This window comes from Paroedura picta, chromosome 1, assembly GCF_049243985.1.
Source record: "Paroedura picta isolate Pp20150507F chromosome 1, Ppicta_v3.0, whole genome shotgun sequence".
Taxonomy (NCBI): domain Eukaryota; kingdom Metazoa; phylum Chordata; class Lepidosauria; order Squamata; family Gekkonidae; genus Paroedura; species Paroedura picta.
Genome location: NC_135369.1, coordinates 103,766,017 through 103,780,764, shown reverse-complemented (window position 1 = coordinate 103,780,764; position 14,748 = coordinate 103,766,017). Strand labels below are relative to the sequence as shown.

The 14,748-nt window shown below is 42.3% G+C and overlaps 1 protein-coding gene across 4 annotated transcripts in view; it reads left to right on the top strand.

The window, feature by feature from the left end:
* The window catches only part of PHACTR2 (phosphatase and actin regulator 2), a 139,577-nt gene extending 127,987 nt beyond the window's left edge, over window positions 1–11,590 (top strand). For all 4 annotated transcript variants that reach the window (XM_077350997.1, XM_077350973.1, XM_077350990.1 and 1 more), the window contains 3 exons: window positions 3,644–3,781; window positions 7,920–7,996; window positions 9,079–11,590. In XM_077350997.1, the coding sequence (XP_077207112.1) occupies window positions 3,644–3,781; window positions 7,920–7,996; window positions 9,079–9,094 (231 nt within the window). In that variant the 3' untranslated portion in view covers window positions 9,095–11,590. The remainder of the gene's footprint in view (window positions 1–3,643; window positions 3,782–7,919; window positions 7,997–9,078) is intronic.
* Window positions 11,591–14,748: the final 3,158 nt, after the last annotated feature.

The following is a 14,748-nucleotide window of genomic DNA, read 5'->3' as shown; positions in this document are numbered from 1 at the left end:
GAGCACAGTACAGATAGGAACTGAACTTGTGCACCTGCTTTCTGTCACTGTAAGCAGGATTTTGGAAATTTCATTGAATTGCAGTCAGCCCTCACAAGAAACCTTGCCTTTTAAGGAGTTCAGCTTATGTTCTTCCCTCTTCACCACATATATCTGGCAATCCAGTTTGCTAGGTGCAGGATAGATATTAATTGGAATAGGTGCCACATGATTTATGCCGTGGTATGATTATAAAAGTTGATATACACAGCAAGCATATTGTCATATGATATCAACCTGAGGATTTTCGAATCATGGAATAATAGAGTTGGAAGGGATCTCCTGGGTCATCTAGTCTAACCCCCTACACTATGCGGGACACTCAAAATCCTATCGCTCATCCACTATAACCTGCCACACCTTTGAACCTTCACAGAATCATCCTCTCCGTCAGGTGGCTATCTAGCCTCTCTTCAAAAATGTCCAAAGATGAAGAACCCACCACCTCCTGAGGAAGCTTGCTCCACTGAGAAACTGCTCTGTCAGGAACTTCTTCCAGATGTTTTGAATTAATTTCATCCCATTCGTTCTGGTCTGTCCCTCTGGGGCAAGAGAGAACAACTCTGTTCCATCCTCTATATGGCAGCCTTTTAAATACTTGAAGATGGTTATCAGATCCCCTCTCAGTCATCTCCTCTCCAGGCTAAACAGACCATGCCCCCCAACCTTTCCTCATACATCTTAGTCTCCAAGGCGTATAGTTCATATAGTTTGTGGAAGCAGTGCCCAAGTTAATGAGAGATATATTTTATGAATCTTTCCTGTAAATATGTGGTAGCTCAGGTCAACCACAGCTATCCGACTTTGGAAAGTTATGTTTTCCTTTCTTAAACAAAGATGTGATTTACCCTGCTGCAGCTTTCCCTCATGTGTATCTGCAGTGAAACCACCTTCCAAATAAAGTGCACATGGCAGCCATCTTTCAGTGAGTACTGGTGCTTGTCCCTGACAATCACAGATGCTTACCACAATATTTTCCACCTAGAAAATGACATGCAACATAGATCCTCCATTGATACATCTGAAATTTGGAGGGCGTGTTGAAACTGGCTTAGATTTTGGCAAAGGAACTGTTCCAGAAGAACGTGCATTCTGGTGTATTTTCATGCAGCTGCTTGAATACTAGAGTTCCCTGAACCAGAGAGTCCCTATCAAGGTTGATGAAATATTCACATCGCTAGCTTCTTTGAAGCTGACTGACATTTTAAAAGTATTCTGATGTACTTTCTTTGTACAAGATAATGGTAGTGATTAAAAACTAGAATGGAAATTCAGAGGAGCCCTAGGAGCCAAACTATGAGAAACGGTGCTCTTCATACCCACACCTCAGGATGTGGTGTTCCATTTTAATTCCAGTTCTTATTTTTTGTTTGTATAGTTCCTGTATTTCTTTTTACTTCTACCAGTTTCAGCTAAAAACACATCCTGTAATAATTCCTTTATTTACTATCCAATTGAAATGGCATTCTTGGGAACTGTACTTCTCGCCCAAGGAATCTTCCCTACCAAATTTAAGTGATGCCAGAAAAGGCCCTAGTTTTATAGACAACTAAGTGAAAGGCTCAGTCATCTACAGAAAAGCTGTATGCAAAAATATCTACTAAGTTACTGTTGCAACCTGTAGGAAGACATTTGTACCTCCCAAGGGGATTCCTTCATAGCACAGCAAGTAGAAGAAATCTGGCACCCCCAACAGGCAGACTGCTGAACAGAAAGTGTGTGCACTCATGATTGGTCACCAACCAGTCTATAGCAGCTGGCTGTCAGCTTGTCATTAGCTAATAATCACTCATGGAGGGAGTCCCCTTCCCCTCTCATGTGCTCCAGAAGGGCAGCCATTTCCTCACGTCTTGTGCTTCTCAGCTTGGCCCTGAGGCTCCACAAAACCAGGCTACAGATGAGCGTAGGGCAGCCTCCACATAGGCTATACTCTTCTAGGTTCATTTTTACCCATTTTCAGTGCCCTTCTGGGGCAGCACGGGAGGAGAAGGGCCATGCAAGTCACAACCTTGAACACACCCCAGGATACATGCCCAGTTGTGCTGTGGGCCACCAGAAAGCAAGAGCACAGTGAGGAGGGGTGTAGTAGCATCCCTTCCAAGCTCCACCGTTCCAGCCAGTTCCACAACTAGGAATTTGGAGCTGAAGTAGGGCACCCCAGTGTATGTGCATGCCCACTTTTCACCATCTTTCCTCCTTCCTGGGGAGAAACAGAGTGTACTGCTGCTTCATTATGCCAAGCCCCACTGTGAGGCTTTCATTGCCTTTGTGGGATGACACAGCACCATGACTGCCCACTGTGGCAGCTCCCCAACAGTGGGAGGGAAGAACCCACAGAGAAGGAGAATTCACTGATGCTGGTACTCCCCACTACCTCCCTGTTAAATAGGCTCCATACCCCCTCTGGAATAGCTCTGACAACCAATAGATTGGCTGCCCATGTATTAAAGGAAGAGGGAACAGAGAGGAAACGTGTACAATAGCTAAACAGCAAGCATGAGAAACAAATGTCCAATTTTAAAGTGAATTGGCCAAGCTCAGACAAAGAGAGTAACCTGCAGGGAACTCAGGATGTGATTTACATGAAATCAAGAGAGCCCTTTCCACTAGAAGGTGTATGGACATTCTGGTGTCAGTTTCATACCTGCTGATCTCTTCTTGTCTTGTTCCTTCTCCCTCTTCCTTGAAATAAAATTAACCTTCCAGCAAACAGGGAAACAAGTGGGATTTGTTCATGAATAGATAGCAAGCTTTGTTTTTATTTCTGTAAGGGCTTTTTTCATTAACTTGGAAACTATGGTTTGAAGCCATGGTTTGACTGTTATATCTAAAACAGGCCACTCAGTCAACTGGGCAGCAGCATGTAAAAAGTGCTATTGATATGGGGCGGGGGGGGGGGGGGGATTAGAGAACACATTGCTGTGCTTTCTTCCATAATGCCATGCTATGTTCATCTAGAAGTGAAGTCACTACACCATTTGTTACCCTGCTGTCAACAGCCAATTAAGTAAGGTGAGAGGCTGGAGAGTCAGCATATCACATGTGTTAATATAATAATAATAATAATAATAGGAAGGGACAGAAAGAGACAGAGTGGTGGCAGCTCTTCTTCTGCCCTGAGTGTTTTCCACAATTCCCAGCAGGTTGCAGAATCTCCTTGGCAAAACCCTGGCCTGCAGTGGATTGAAGGCTAGCTTGACAACTTGATTAAGTTTCAACCCTATAGGTATCCATGATAACTATGCCATATAACAACTATTGTTAGCTAGCAATTGCTGCAAATGAATCAGAGTATATGCAGGGGAGGGGACTATATAAGCTTGTGTCCTGCTCACATGATGCAAAATAGGTGCCACATGTGAATTAAGCCTAAATCTTTGCAGTAAAGAATTAAGCATATACATGTGGTCTTTATGCTTGATCAAGTGTTATGATCTAGTAAGAAATCTGGTTATGCTATATTCTGGTTTTGGTTGATACTCTGAAACTGATTTCTTATTTACATGTCTACACGTGACATTTTTTCTTTAAAATTCTATTTGAGCTAACTGCATACCCTAAGTTTTTCTTTGGATTATTACATTTATACTTACTCTTTTAATAGTTAAGTCTGAGACCAACTGTGGCTGAACTTCAAGCAAGGAGAATCTTATGTTTTAATGAGTATGTGGAAGTGACGGATTCTCCAGATTATGACCGTCGTGCCGACAAGCCTTGGGCAAGATTAACACCTGCAGACAAGGCAAGAGACAAATATTTATTTTAAAAGCAACTTTATATCTCTAAGAATGTAGCAGAAATTCTTGCCAATGCATGCAGCTGTTGTCCCTCTCAGCCATGATGGAGACTATTCATTTGCAAGGAAATGTACACTTTTGTACATTTTGAACATTGACTATTTCCTTAGCAGTCTTTCTGTCATGCATTTCATTCAAATGGGAGTACCACAGACATGCATCTGTTGGTCAAAGATTAAACAGTGATATACAAGAAAGATACGAATGCTATTATGACCCCTTTTCACAATATCTGGCTGCTTTTTGTGATCTCCAGTTCTGGGCCAGAGATAGGGCTTTGTTTGGGAAAAGTTATAGCCATCCAGTAAGATCTCACAGGCATTTCAGGATCACTTTGATTGTCCTCTTGCCTGCCTTCTCAGAACGTTGATATTTTAGAACAATGGCCCTTGATCTTTTGTATCTTGCATCCCACCACTCCCTCTGTCAAAGAACCTGGGTCCCACTGTGATAGAAACAAAAAGCCCACTGTTTTCAGTGGGGAGAAGAAAAACCAAGTGTCCAATATCACTACTAGCATGGCAAAAAGTCACAGAAGGGTTGGCATGACACAGCATGCAATTCTTGGCAAGTGGACACGTAGATTGAGGGAGAGTGAATTCTTAGTAGCTGGTACGAAAACACTGTGTCCCACCAATAGTACATATCGCATCTACTGATTAGCCTGGTGTTTGCTGACACAGTCTTTGAAATGCACACAGACATAAATGAACTGCATTCAGGCCAGTGCCGGATGCTTTTACTCTGTCCAGGAGTTTCTGGAATGCCCAGAGGCAATTACAAGATATTAAGGCGACAAACAAAGCGGAATTGGCAAACCAGTCCACAACAGGTTTGGGAGCCAAGAGTTCTGTTCAAAAAGCAGAGTTCTAAGGTTCACAGGCAAAAGTAGCTATTAGGATACAGTGATCTTTCTCTGGAAAACAAAACACAATATTAGCAATAAGATATTCCCAAAAGATCTGGAAGACAAAGCGGTGGTTGCAGAAGTTGTATCCACAGACTGGTTCTGCCTCAAGTCTTCACTTTTATCAGTTTAATTACTGAAACCCAGGTGTTCTTCATTCATCGAGTCCTTGGTCCTTCCATGGCAGAATTGGGATCCAAACCTAGGTCTGTCAGATCCTAGTCCGGCACTCAAACCGTTATACAATTCTGATTCACTCCACTTCACTTTAAGCTACCCGCTGCATATTAGGAAACATTTTGAACAGTGCCAGTATAATAGTGTATTGCAACACTAAATATTACCAGGGGAAAGAGGAAATGCGGGTCTAGTAATTTTGGCTGCAAACATGTTCCAGTAGAAGACGAAGAAGAAGAGTTGGTTCTTATATGCCCCTTTTCTCTACCCGAAGGAGTCTCAAAGGGGCTTACAGTCGCCTTCCCTTTCCTCTCCCTACAACAGACACCCTGTGAGGTGGGTGAGGCTGAGAGAGCCCTGATATCACTGCTCGGTCAGAACAGTTTTATCAGTGCTGTGGCGAGCCCAAGGTCACCCAGCTGGTTGCATGTGGGGAAGTGCAGAATCGAACCCGGCATGCCAGATTAGAAGTCCACACTCCTAACCACTACACCAAACTGATACAAGATGATGGCTGTAGAAGGCCATAACTGTTAACTCTGCTGTTGCTGCAACCCCATATTTAGAGATCACCCCAGGGATCATCTGCTACAACAGAAGGCTGCGGCCTGAGATATTTGTGTTGTGCTGTCATTCTGCCCTTCACTGAAAGATGTGTGCTTCTAATGAGATGCTTTTTATAATGGATTATTGCGAGATATTAGTGATATTTAAAAAAAAATAGGAGCAGCTAAAAGCAGTGATTATTCTAGACTAAGAGTATTTGTGCTAATACCTTTGAGTGTGTAGACAGACAGCCTTTTAAAGAAATTACTGTAGAATAAATGAAGAGAGCGCGAATTGACTACTGTCCTCCAATTTTCAGTGTTCATTGTCCATGTAAAGTACTCTAAAGGGCTGCCGCCGTGCTATATCTTCCACCTGAGAATGTAGGCCTGTAATGGCTAAACGTTTTTGTCTGTTCTTACATAAAACTAATATTAGATCTAATTTCTAGATGAAAACCATTTGATTTGAGTGCCTAAAAATTTGTCCCCTGGCAGGAGAGGCAGGAATCCTGCAGCTTGTCCAACTGCTAAGCATTAGTCATCTACCTTTCCTGGCCTGTAGGCTGCAATAATCCCCTCTGCCAATGTACATTAAACAGTTGGCTGCTTTGAGTGAAAAAATTATTTTTCTGCAACTTCCCTCCCCAGCTTTTCCCATTAGTGCCATTTTCTATGGTTTTGTTTATGGGGAAAATAACTCTTAAAATATGGGGGGGGGGGGAATTAACTCTGAAAGAAAAAGATGACAAAGTTTATTGTTATAGTAACTTACGGAAGCCTTCTCTCCACATTTATTTAAACTAGCCAAAAAGCCCATTGCATGGCAAAATTCAATGGCTGTTAGCGGCCCCCAGGATTGAGAGTGAGCATGGGTGGGGAGGTGACATACCTGGGCATCTGGAGATGAGGCACGGCCTTGGAGGCCACGGGCGCAGAGGTTTGGTGGCCAATGGGATCGCCGGCGCATCAACACTGGGCAGAAAAGCTCTGGGGCAGAGGCCGGGTGAGCAGTTTGCTGGCGGGCAGGCCACTTGCGAATGGCTGAAGCGCCGGCGGGTGGCCAGAGGTTGGCGGGGCGCTGTGCAGGCGGCGGTGGCAGCACGCTAGTGGGCAGGCCACTTGCAAGCGGCTGGAATGGTGGCGGCAAGCCAGAGGCTCATGGGACGCCGTGGACATGGCGGCAGCAGTGCACTGGCAGGCAGGCCGCTGGCAGGCAGGCTGCTGGTGAGCAGCTGGAGTGCCGGCAGCTGGCCGGAGGCTGGTGGGGTGCTATGGACACAGCGCCAAGGTCTTCAGCCAGGCAAGCTGTGGGGAGTGGCATCTGGACAAAGCTCTCCCATACCTGCGAGCTGAAGGCCGCTATTATATGCATAGAATTTTGATTACAACTTTGAGTTGGTTGAAATATTGAAAACTTCTAGGATAAGTTTCAAAATCATAGGAAGAAATAACCACCGATTAAAGGTCTACTTTGAAAACGGAACAAAATCTAGAGTCTGTTCTGGTTGTTTCATTTATCATTAAAATAGAGATGAATAAATATATTGTTAACTGATTTTGATAGCCTGGGACAGGTTCTCTCTTTTTGGTTAGGCAAGCTATGGTGGCAGTGGCTCTGAGGCCACAGCACACGTCCAGGCACAGAGCAGCAGTCATCACAGCATGGCCAGCCAAAGACCTCACCACTGTGTCCATGGAGTCCTGCGAGTCTCCGGCCAGCTGCTGGTGCTCCAGCCATTTGCCAGCAGCCTGGCTGCCAGCGAGGTGCCACCGCCACATCCACAGCAACCCGCAGTGCACGTCCAGGTGCAGGGCAGCAGCCAGGCCAACCCATGGTGGACAGGCCCGCTATGGAGGAAGGGCGTGAGCCGCAGACCTGCCCTCCTCGCCATGCAGGGACTGTCTGGCGGCGAGGCTGGGCGAGTGGCTCACGCACACCAATTGGAGGTGGGCCCTCTAGGGGCCAGCCCAATCCAGCATCTGGATTAGCTTGCTGGAACAGCAGAAGTCCAGGCCGGATTGCGGGTTCCAGTCCTGGACAGTGCCGCCCAGATGGCCCTTTTATAATTATTTGAGAACCTATGTTCTGTGTCCTGTATTTTATCACAGAGAAGCGTTAGGCCAGGTACCTAGTCTGAGGATACAGGTCAGTAGAGGCTGTGAAGTCACCTGTGTGGTAACCTAACCGCACAAATTCTAGATGAAGTTATGTATCATCCAGCACCAGGGTACACTTACATATGGAATAAGGGTGCATACACACATATACATATGAATGAACTGGGATAAGAATAGCACAGCAAATATAAGAGGTCTTACAGTAAATACATAAAAATTAGAACACTATTCATAAATTATACTGTTCACAGCATCTACTTTGTGGGGGAAAACAATACTATGATTACTTCTATTTAAGAACTGTCTAATCCCTTGTTGTTTGGTTTAAATTAGGCAGCAATACGGAAGGAATTAAATGAATTTAAAAGCACGGAAATGGAAGTACATGAAGAGAGCCGACATTTTACCAGGTACGAGAACAAAGTTTATATTTGTAGACAACAGAATTCTTCCTGCATGCCTAGGGACTTTTAGAATTAGATCTTGTTTAAGTAAGTTACTTATTTAAGCAAATAGGACAAAGCTAATCATTGCTAACTGGTTTACCGTCTGATAAAGATCAGATTATATAAGATTCTGAGAACTCAGTCATATAAAATTTCCTTATACCATATCAACCCATTTGGCTCTGCATCATCTACTCTGATTTGGAGAATTCATGATTGGCTGATGAGCTGCTTTCCAGAGGAGCTGATGCCTGTAGTCTGAAGTTGAGACGTAATTCCGGGGAATCCCCAGGTCCTACCTGAAAGCTGGCATCCCTAGTTCCCATCAAACTAAATTGCAAGTTTTAAACCATTACTAAAAATTTAAAGCAACTAGTCACGTTTCATTTTTAATCTCTGTATTCATTAGGCCAGTATTCCACATCCAACACTATACGGAGAGCAAAGGAGCAACTTTATACTGTCTCACCATTCACCCTTAAACATTTTTGAAATATGTCTTCAAGCTATTTACGAAGACCATTCGAGATTCATTAGTCAGTTATTATTCCCATTTACAGTTGTTAAAGGAAATCTTATTTTAAAATCATTGTTGTTCACTTATTTACTGCAAAACGATACAAACGCTGCTTGCAGTGCCCCAGTGAAACTGGTGGTTCAATTCTGTGCTCTCACCTTTTCTGAGATTTTTAAGCAGGGGAGAGCCATGGGTGAATAATTCTAAAATCCAGTGTGAAAGTTTATTTTTATTTTAGTTAAATGCAGCTTACAGAAGAATATTCAGCAACATCAAATTCTAATTAATAATAATTGTAAATCCAATAACCTGACTGGATGAAGGGAGATGAGGAGGTGGATCAGATAAGAGATAGAGTATAGAGCTGACTATGGGAGATGTTTGGATGTAGTCTTGGTCTGATCAGTGGGAGTTTGGGCTATTAAAATGGCAAGTTTAAGGTGGGGAAAACATGCAGTATGTTCAGATTGTGGCAACAATGGAGGAAGAGACAAATACAGATAAATATACATGTTTTACTCAACTGCAGGTTTCACCGTCCATAATGGTCTGAAAATAGTCTGTAGTCTAGATGTGAAAATCTTTCCTGGGATAGCAGAGCATCCTGAAGAACTGAGAATGTATGGGACCTGGAATGTCTGCCTGAAATCACTGAAGACTGGCCCTCATGTTTAACAATGACTTGAAAGTAATACTGAGGAGAAATGTTGATATGGCAATATAGTAAAAGAAGTGGCCTAGCAGCCTTCTTATTCAAAGCAACTTGTTACACATCTCTTCTCATTAGCTGCTTGCTAGAAAAGCAAAGCAGAAGATAATTGCTGTCAGGAAGTAGTAATAATTCACTTCCAAGTGCATGGGGGGGAAGGGGGTAGATAGTCTATTTGTCAGCCAACAGAATGAACAAAATTATTAGTATTCTTCATGGAAGCAACTTCACATTATGTTTAGATTTTAGAACTTCTTGACTTCCTAAAGATGCAGATTCATGAATGTCAGCAATTCAATTTGTGTCTGTTTCAGAACACTCAGCTTGTGATATTCAGGTGGAAAACCACCAAAGAACTCTTTTCATCAACAGACAGAGCAGGAATTTAGCATAGGACCACTGAATTTCCCTATAATTAGTTGAAATATCATTCATAGATGTATTTATAAAATATCCTGCTTTTCAAAAATACATTGAGCTTGCAGTCTTGATCAGAGGTTTATGGAATTGCTAGGGCCATGTCAGTAGAACCATCAAGGAGGTGACTGCTGGATAGAAATTTATTTTAGAGGAAAATCAGGTTCACCCTACCATAATCATGTATCAGTTAGGGTCATATATTTAGGAAAGAGAGTAAGAAAGCAATAGAAAGATCCAAGCTTTGAAATATTGTTTTAACAAATCTGCTTTTCAAGTCATCACCATCATGATGACTTCTAATCTTTCTTAGGCAGACAGTACCAACAGTTGGATTTTGAAGCCAAAATCAGAAATGGCAGTGAGCAAAACAGATTATCTAATAATAATGGCTTAATTCAGCCATAAAGCCACAACTTACTAAGGTTCGTTTGTGAAACGAAGGCAATTGCTCAAGTACTGGTTTGCCTTGACAAGTGCTAGTTTTATTTGCTTCTGTAAAGCCTGAAAGGTCATCACTGAAGAATAAGCCAAAACCTTTAACTAGACATAAGCCAGAATGTCTGACTCATACATCACTCAAAACAATAGTTAAGAACTGTGGTTTCTAAACCAACAGGATTCTTGTTTGATAGACCTTAACAAACCATAGGTATTGGAGGGGTCTGCATTCACTCATGCTAACTATAGTTACTTAAAACCATGGTTCTGTGTGATGTCTGAACTAAGACTGTATGCCTGGGGGGGTGGAGTAGCTCAAATTCTTCAGATTGAGGTAGATTACATCAGGTCTGAGACTCTGTCTGACCCTCCAAAGTTGTGCAGTTACATGCTGCTGCCATGCACCTACACACTGGTTGTTTCACAGCAGAAAAGGGGAGGGACATTTTTTCCAGGGGAAAAGCACTGGTGGTCTGCCTGGATTCTGTGGACACCATATTGCTTACCCCTTTAAGACTAACTGAAGAGGAAAAAAAATATTATGAGCAAAATCTTTCCCTGTATAAGAATTGTGCCTGCACATGGACAGTCAGCATACGGAGTAACAGAAACTCTTTTCCATTATGGCCCCAGTTTGGTATTATGCATATACCAGAACAGCTTGCGGCATGAGACCTGGATGTGCCTGCCATCTATCCTGCCATCCTCTGTTCACATAAGTTGAGGAAAAACCTAGAGGAATACGGGATGAGGACAAAGATCAACCATTCCAATAAGGCGTGGCATCCTAAAAGTATCCATGCGCGTGTATGCTGAGAAGGTGGAGGCAGTAGCCGGAAAGGGACTATGGACTGCAGAACGGTGGGCTAGAAGGACCAGTGATCTGACCCAGCAGGCTCTTCTTATGTTTCCAATGGGGCTCTGTTGTGGCCTATAGGGATCTCCTGGCAGGCACTGTGACTGCACACAGGGAAGGACTGTATTCTGTGTACCAATAAATTCTCAAGGGCATTGTGAAGACTCCAAACAGTCCTTGGAATCTACAGCTGTATCTGTTTGTGTGAATAATATGAAACAAATTGTCTACTTTTATACTATCTTGTAATTGTATTTGTGAATACATCATTAGTTAAGTTTAAATAGTATGAGGTGATATGAAAGACAATATGTACTTTTATTACATTGGCCCTAATTATGGTAACTTGTTATAAGTCTATTACATTGTTTACACTAAAAATGGCTTATTTTAGCACTTATTTATCCCTTTAATGTACACAGTGAAATTTCTGGGCCTGAAATACTCAAGGGCATGTATTGCAGTATTACAATATATATGTGCTATTTATCCTTTTTAAAGTATGTATATACTACAGTTTATTTTTTGTCCATGTGCCCTTTTTAGTTCTTAATTATAAAGTATATGTATTTTTTTCAGGCAATAAATGGTCTCTATGGTGATTTTTTTTACCCTTAACTTGTGTTTTAATCTTTTAGATTTAGTTACAAACTGAAAAATGGGCAGACCTTTTTTTTAAGTAAAAATACAATGAACAGCTGCTAACTTGGAGGTGGATCCTACACACTGCAAATAGTTCAAGATTATGGAAGAGATCTTTGCCATTTTCCACTGTATCCTTGAAAAAGCCACTCTTGAGGAGACCCTTTGGAAACTCTGTGGATGCAACATGGGAGTGAGGGAGCAGAAAGGGTGAATTGACAGAAATCACTTGCATTCCAGTCTTGTGCAGGCTGTCACATTCACACAAAAGGAAGACAGAACAATTTCTGCTGATTCCCCATTGTTACAACCCTTGTGCCATTTCCCATCCCATTCCTAAGAGCCTCCTTCCCACCCACTCCCGCTGTGCTCATAAGGGTTTGTCATAGGAAGAGGAACATAGCAGAACCACTTCTGCGAACTTGCTGTATTTGCAGCATCAAAACACCACCATTGCTATAACTTTGTTTTGGTAAGGCTAATGGTGTTTCCTGATCATGCAATATTCATATGAATTATTAATCCCACTGATGTTCAATATGTTGGGTAGAAACTGAAATACTTGTCATAGAATCAGCAGTATCCTGAAACAGCCAAGTATCCCCTGTAGTAAATAAGAATAGCCAGAATTCTGTCTCTTCAGTCCAATGTATTAATCACATATCTGTGCCACTTAATATTTCTGGTAAGGCCTAGGAGGAGGAGCTGGTCTCATGGCTTAAATGCCACTCAGCGCTTAATACCCACAGAGCAGCTGTTCCACCCGAGCGTCTCCTCCTCCAACTACCTTGCCTGTCTGTCCAGCAGCCAGCCAACTGCCTTCTGTCCCCCACTCCTGACCACCCCCTCCTCCTCCCACCTTCCCTCAGAGGCTGCTGATCCCTGCTGTGTGAGAGCTGCTCCTGTTAGTGAGTTCCCTGCCTCGGGGCATCCAGCCTGCAGCCTTTCCAGGGCTGAATCTGCACGGAGCTTTTATTCCAATCCCAGGTCGATTCAGGCCCTGCTGTCTTCACTGAATGCAATTTCCATTTTGATTTTGTCCGCTTTAAATTTTCCCTCTGCAACAAGCATGATTGATCCGGAGAGACCCTACCTTTTCCTCGCAATATTCTAGAGTGGATATAACCCAATATTGAAAAAATCGGCATGAGAAAGCACACTGCCCTCTGCTTGTTCTGAACTTGCTGCTGAGCCTCCACTGTAGGAAAGCCGTGACTGGCCAAAGCTTCAGTTCAAAGCTTCCTCGTTCCCAGGCTGCAAGCTTGCCTTAAAGGGGAAGCCCTAACTTTTCTCGGTAGAGATTTGCCTCTTGGTTTTTTTTCTCCCGCCTCTGCTGCCTCCAATCCTCTTTCCTGCCCCCCCCCCCATCAAGAAAAGAAAGAGGCTCCTGCTGCACTTGGCTCTGAGCTTCCCTAACCATGTGCAGAACACTTTTCTGTTTCAATGGGGAGGGTTGTATTCCTGAAAGCAACGAGCGTTGTCCCTAGTTAATAAATATTACGTATGTCAAGAGTGAAATTTGTTTTATAGTGCTACCACATTATAACATTGCAGTAATAATGTACCCTCAAGGAATGGAGCAGGAGTTCCTGATGCTATGTTACCTTTAGTGGCTGGTAAATGTCACCTCTGAGGTATGACCTATTAACTGTTACATGCACAATCCCTACCAGAAAATTAGTTGGTAATCCTATTGAAAGGACTGAAGAAGTGAACTGACCCCTTTATTTTTGGTAAATTATAAGTTATATATACAATATGGCTGCAATTAAGGCAGTTTCTTAAACACAGGGCAAAAGGAAAGAATGTATCTGGAGCTTGTTGAGAAATATAGTCTAACTTGTATATTTTATAAAATGTATATAAAATTATGTGATGTCTTAATGAAAGCAGAGTGAATGAACTGTATCACTAAATTGTATGAAACAAGACTGGGGTATGTTCTTGTAATGAGTCGCATGATTTCAGATTCTGGATCGATTTCTGATCTTGTGTGTAATCAACTGCATCGTAAGTATTTCTGAAATATTTCAAACAGAAACTCTATACAATTTCAGAGAGGAAAATCTAATTCATAATTGAGCAGTGATCTCAGTGACTCTGGAGTCACATGTGGCTCTTCTGAGCATTGTTTCCCAATGTAGCACCTGTTCCACATTTCAGGAAAGGGACAAGTTTCTTTAGAAATTGAAAAAAGGTCATAATTACTATGAACTCAATATAAAATGTTTACATGCAACACAGCTTGCCCATGATGATTATAGAAAGGATGTGGAGGGATACTCGTTCAGTCTATGGAATGGGGTCAACATATGCAGTTTAATGTTGGAATATGCAAGATCTGTAGTGTGCATAATTGAGCAAAATACAAAGGGGGAACAGAGGAGATGTATATTTAGCATAGATAGGATAGGAACTTACTGAAGAGTTTCAAATTATCTCCCCCAGTGTTCTGATTGGTTTTACAGGCGACTTCCTGCTTTTTGGGCACACTTCCTCTGTTTGCTTCCAGAACAGCAGTTGAACAGAGGAATGACTGCAGACAACAGTTAGCTAGTTAGGTCTCTTCTCTTTCTATACACCTATAAATAGTGTAAACTATTTTATTCTTTAAGCAGTCTGGTGTTTCATTCTCTCTGCATATTCAGACTCTGTCAGTACTTAATAAGGTGGTAAAATGGGGCATGCCACTGTTGAATGCTAGCTCATAATTTAAAAGCAACCTCTGAGTAGCAGGGGAAAAATAATCGTTGAGGCTATAGTAATTTTAAAGGTTATATATTATTCTTCGTGTGCGTTTGGGGTGGTGCTCAGGGCATATGTTATTCTTGTGGTTGACAGGAATTGCAAGTGTAATTTCCCCTAATTCACAGAGTAAGTACTCCTGCCACAAGACAAATCACAAGGAGAGTGAAAACTAACCCAGCAGTACAACCCCCCCCCCCCAATCTTTAACCATTTGGCTAAAACTAATAATGTGATTTCCACCTTTTTCCAGCTCATTCACACATGCTAATAAACTTTCAATGTGCAAACTGAATTTTATTTTACTTTATTATTATGTGTACACTGCCTTTCACCTCAATGGGGAGCCAAGGCAGTTTACGTCATTATCCTCCATTTTATCTTCATAA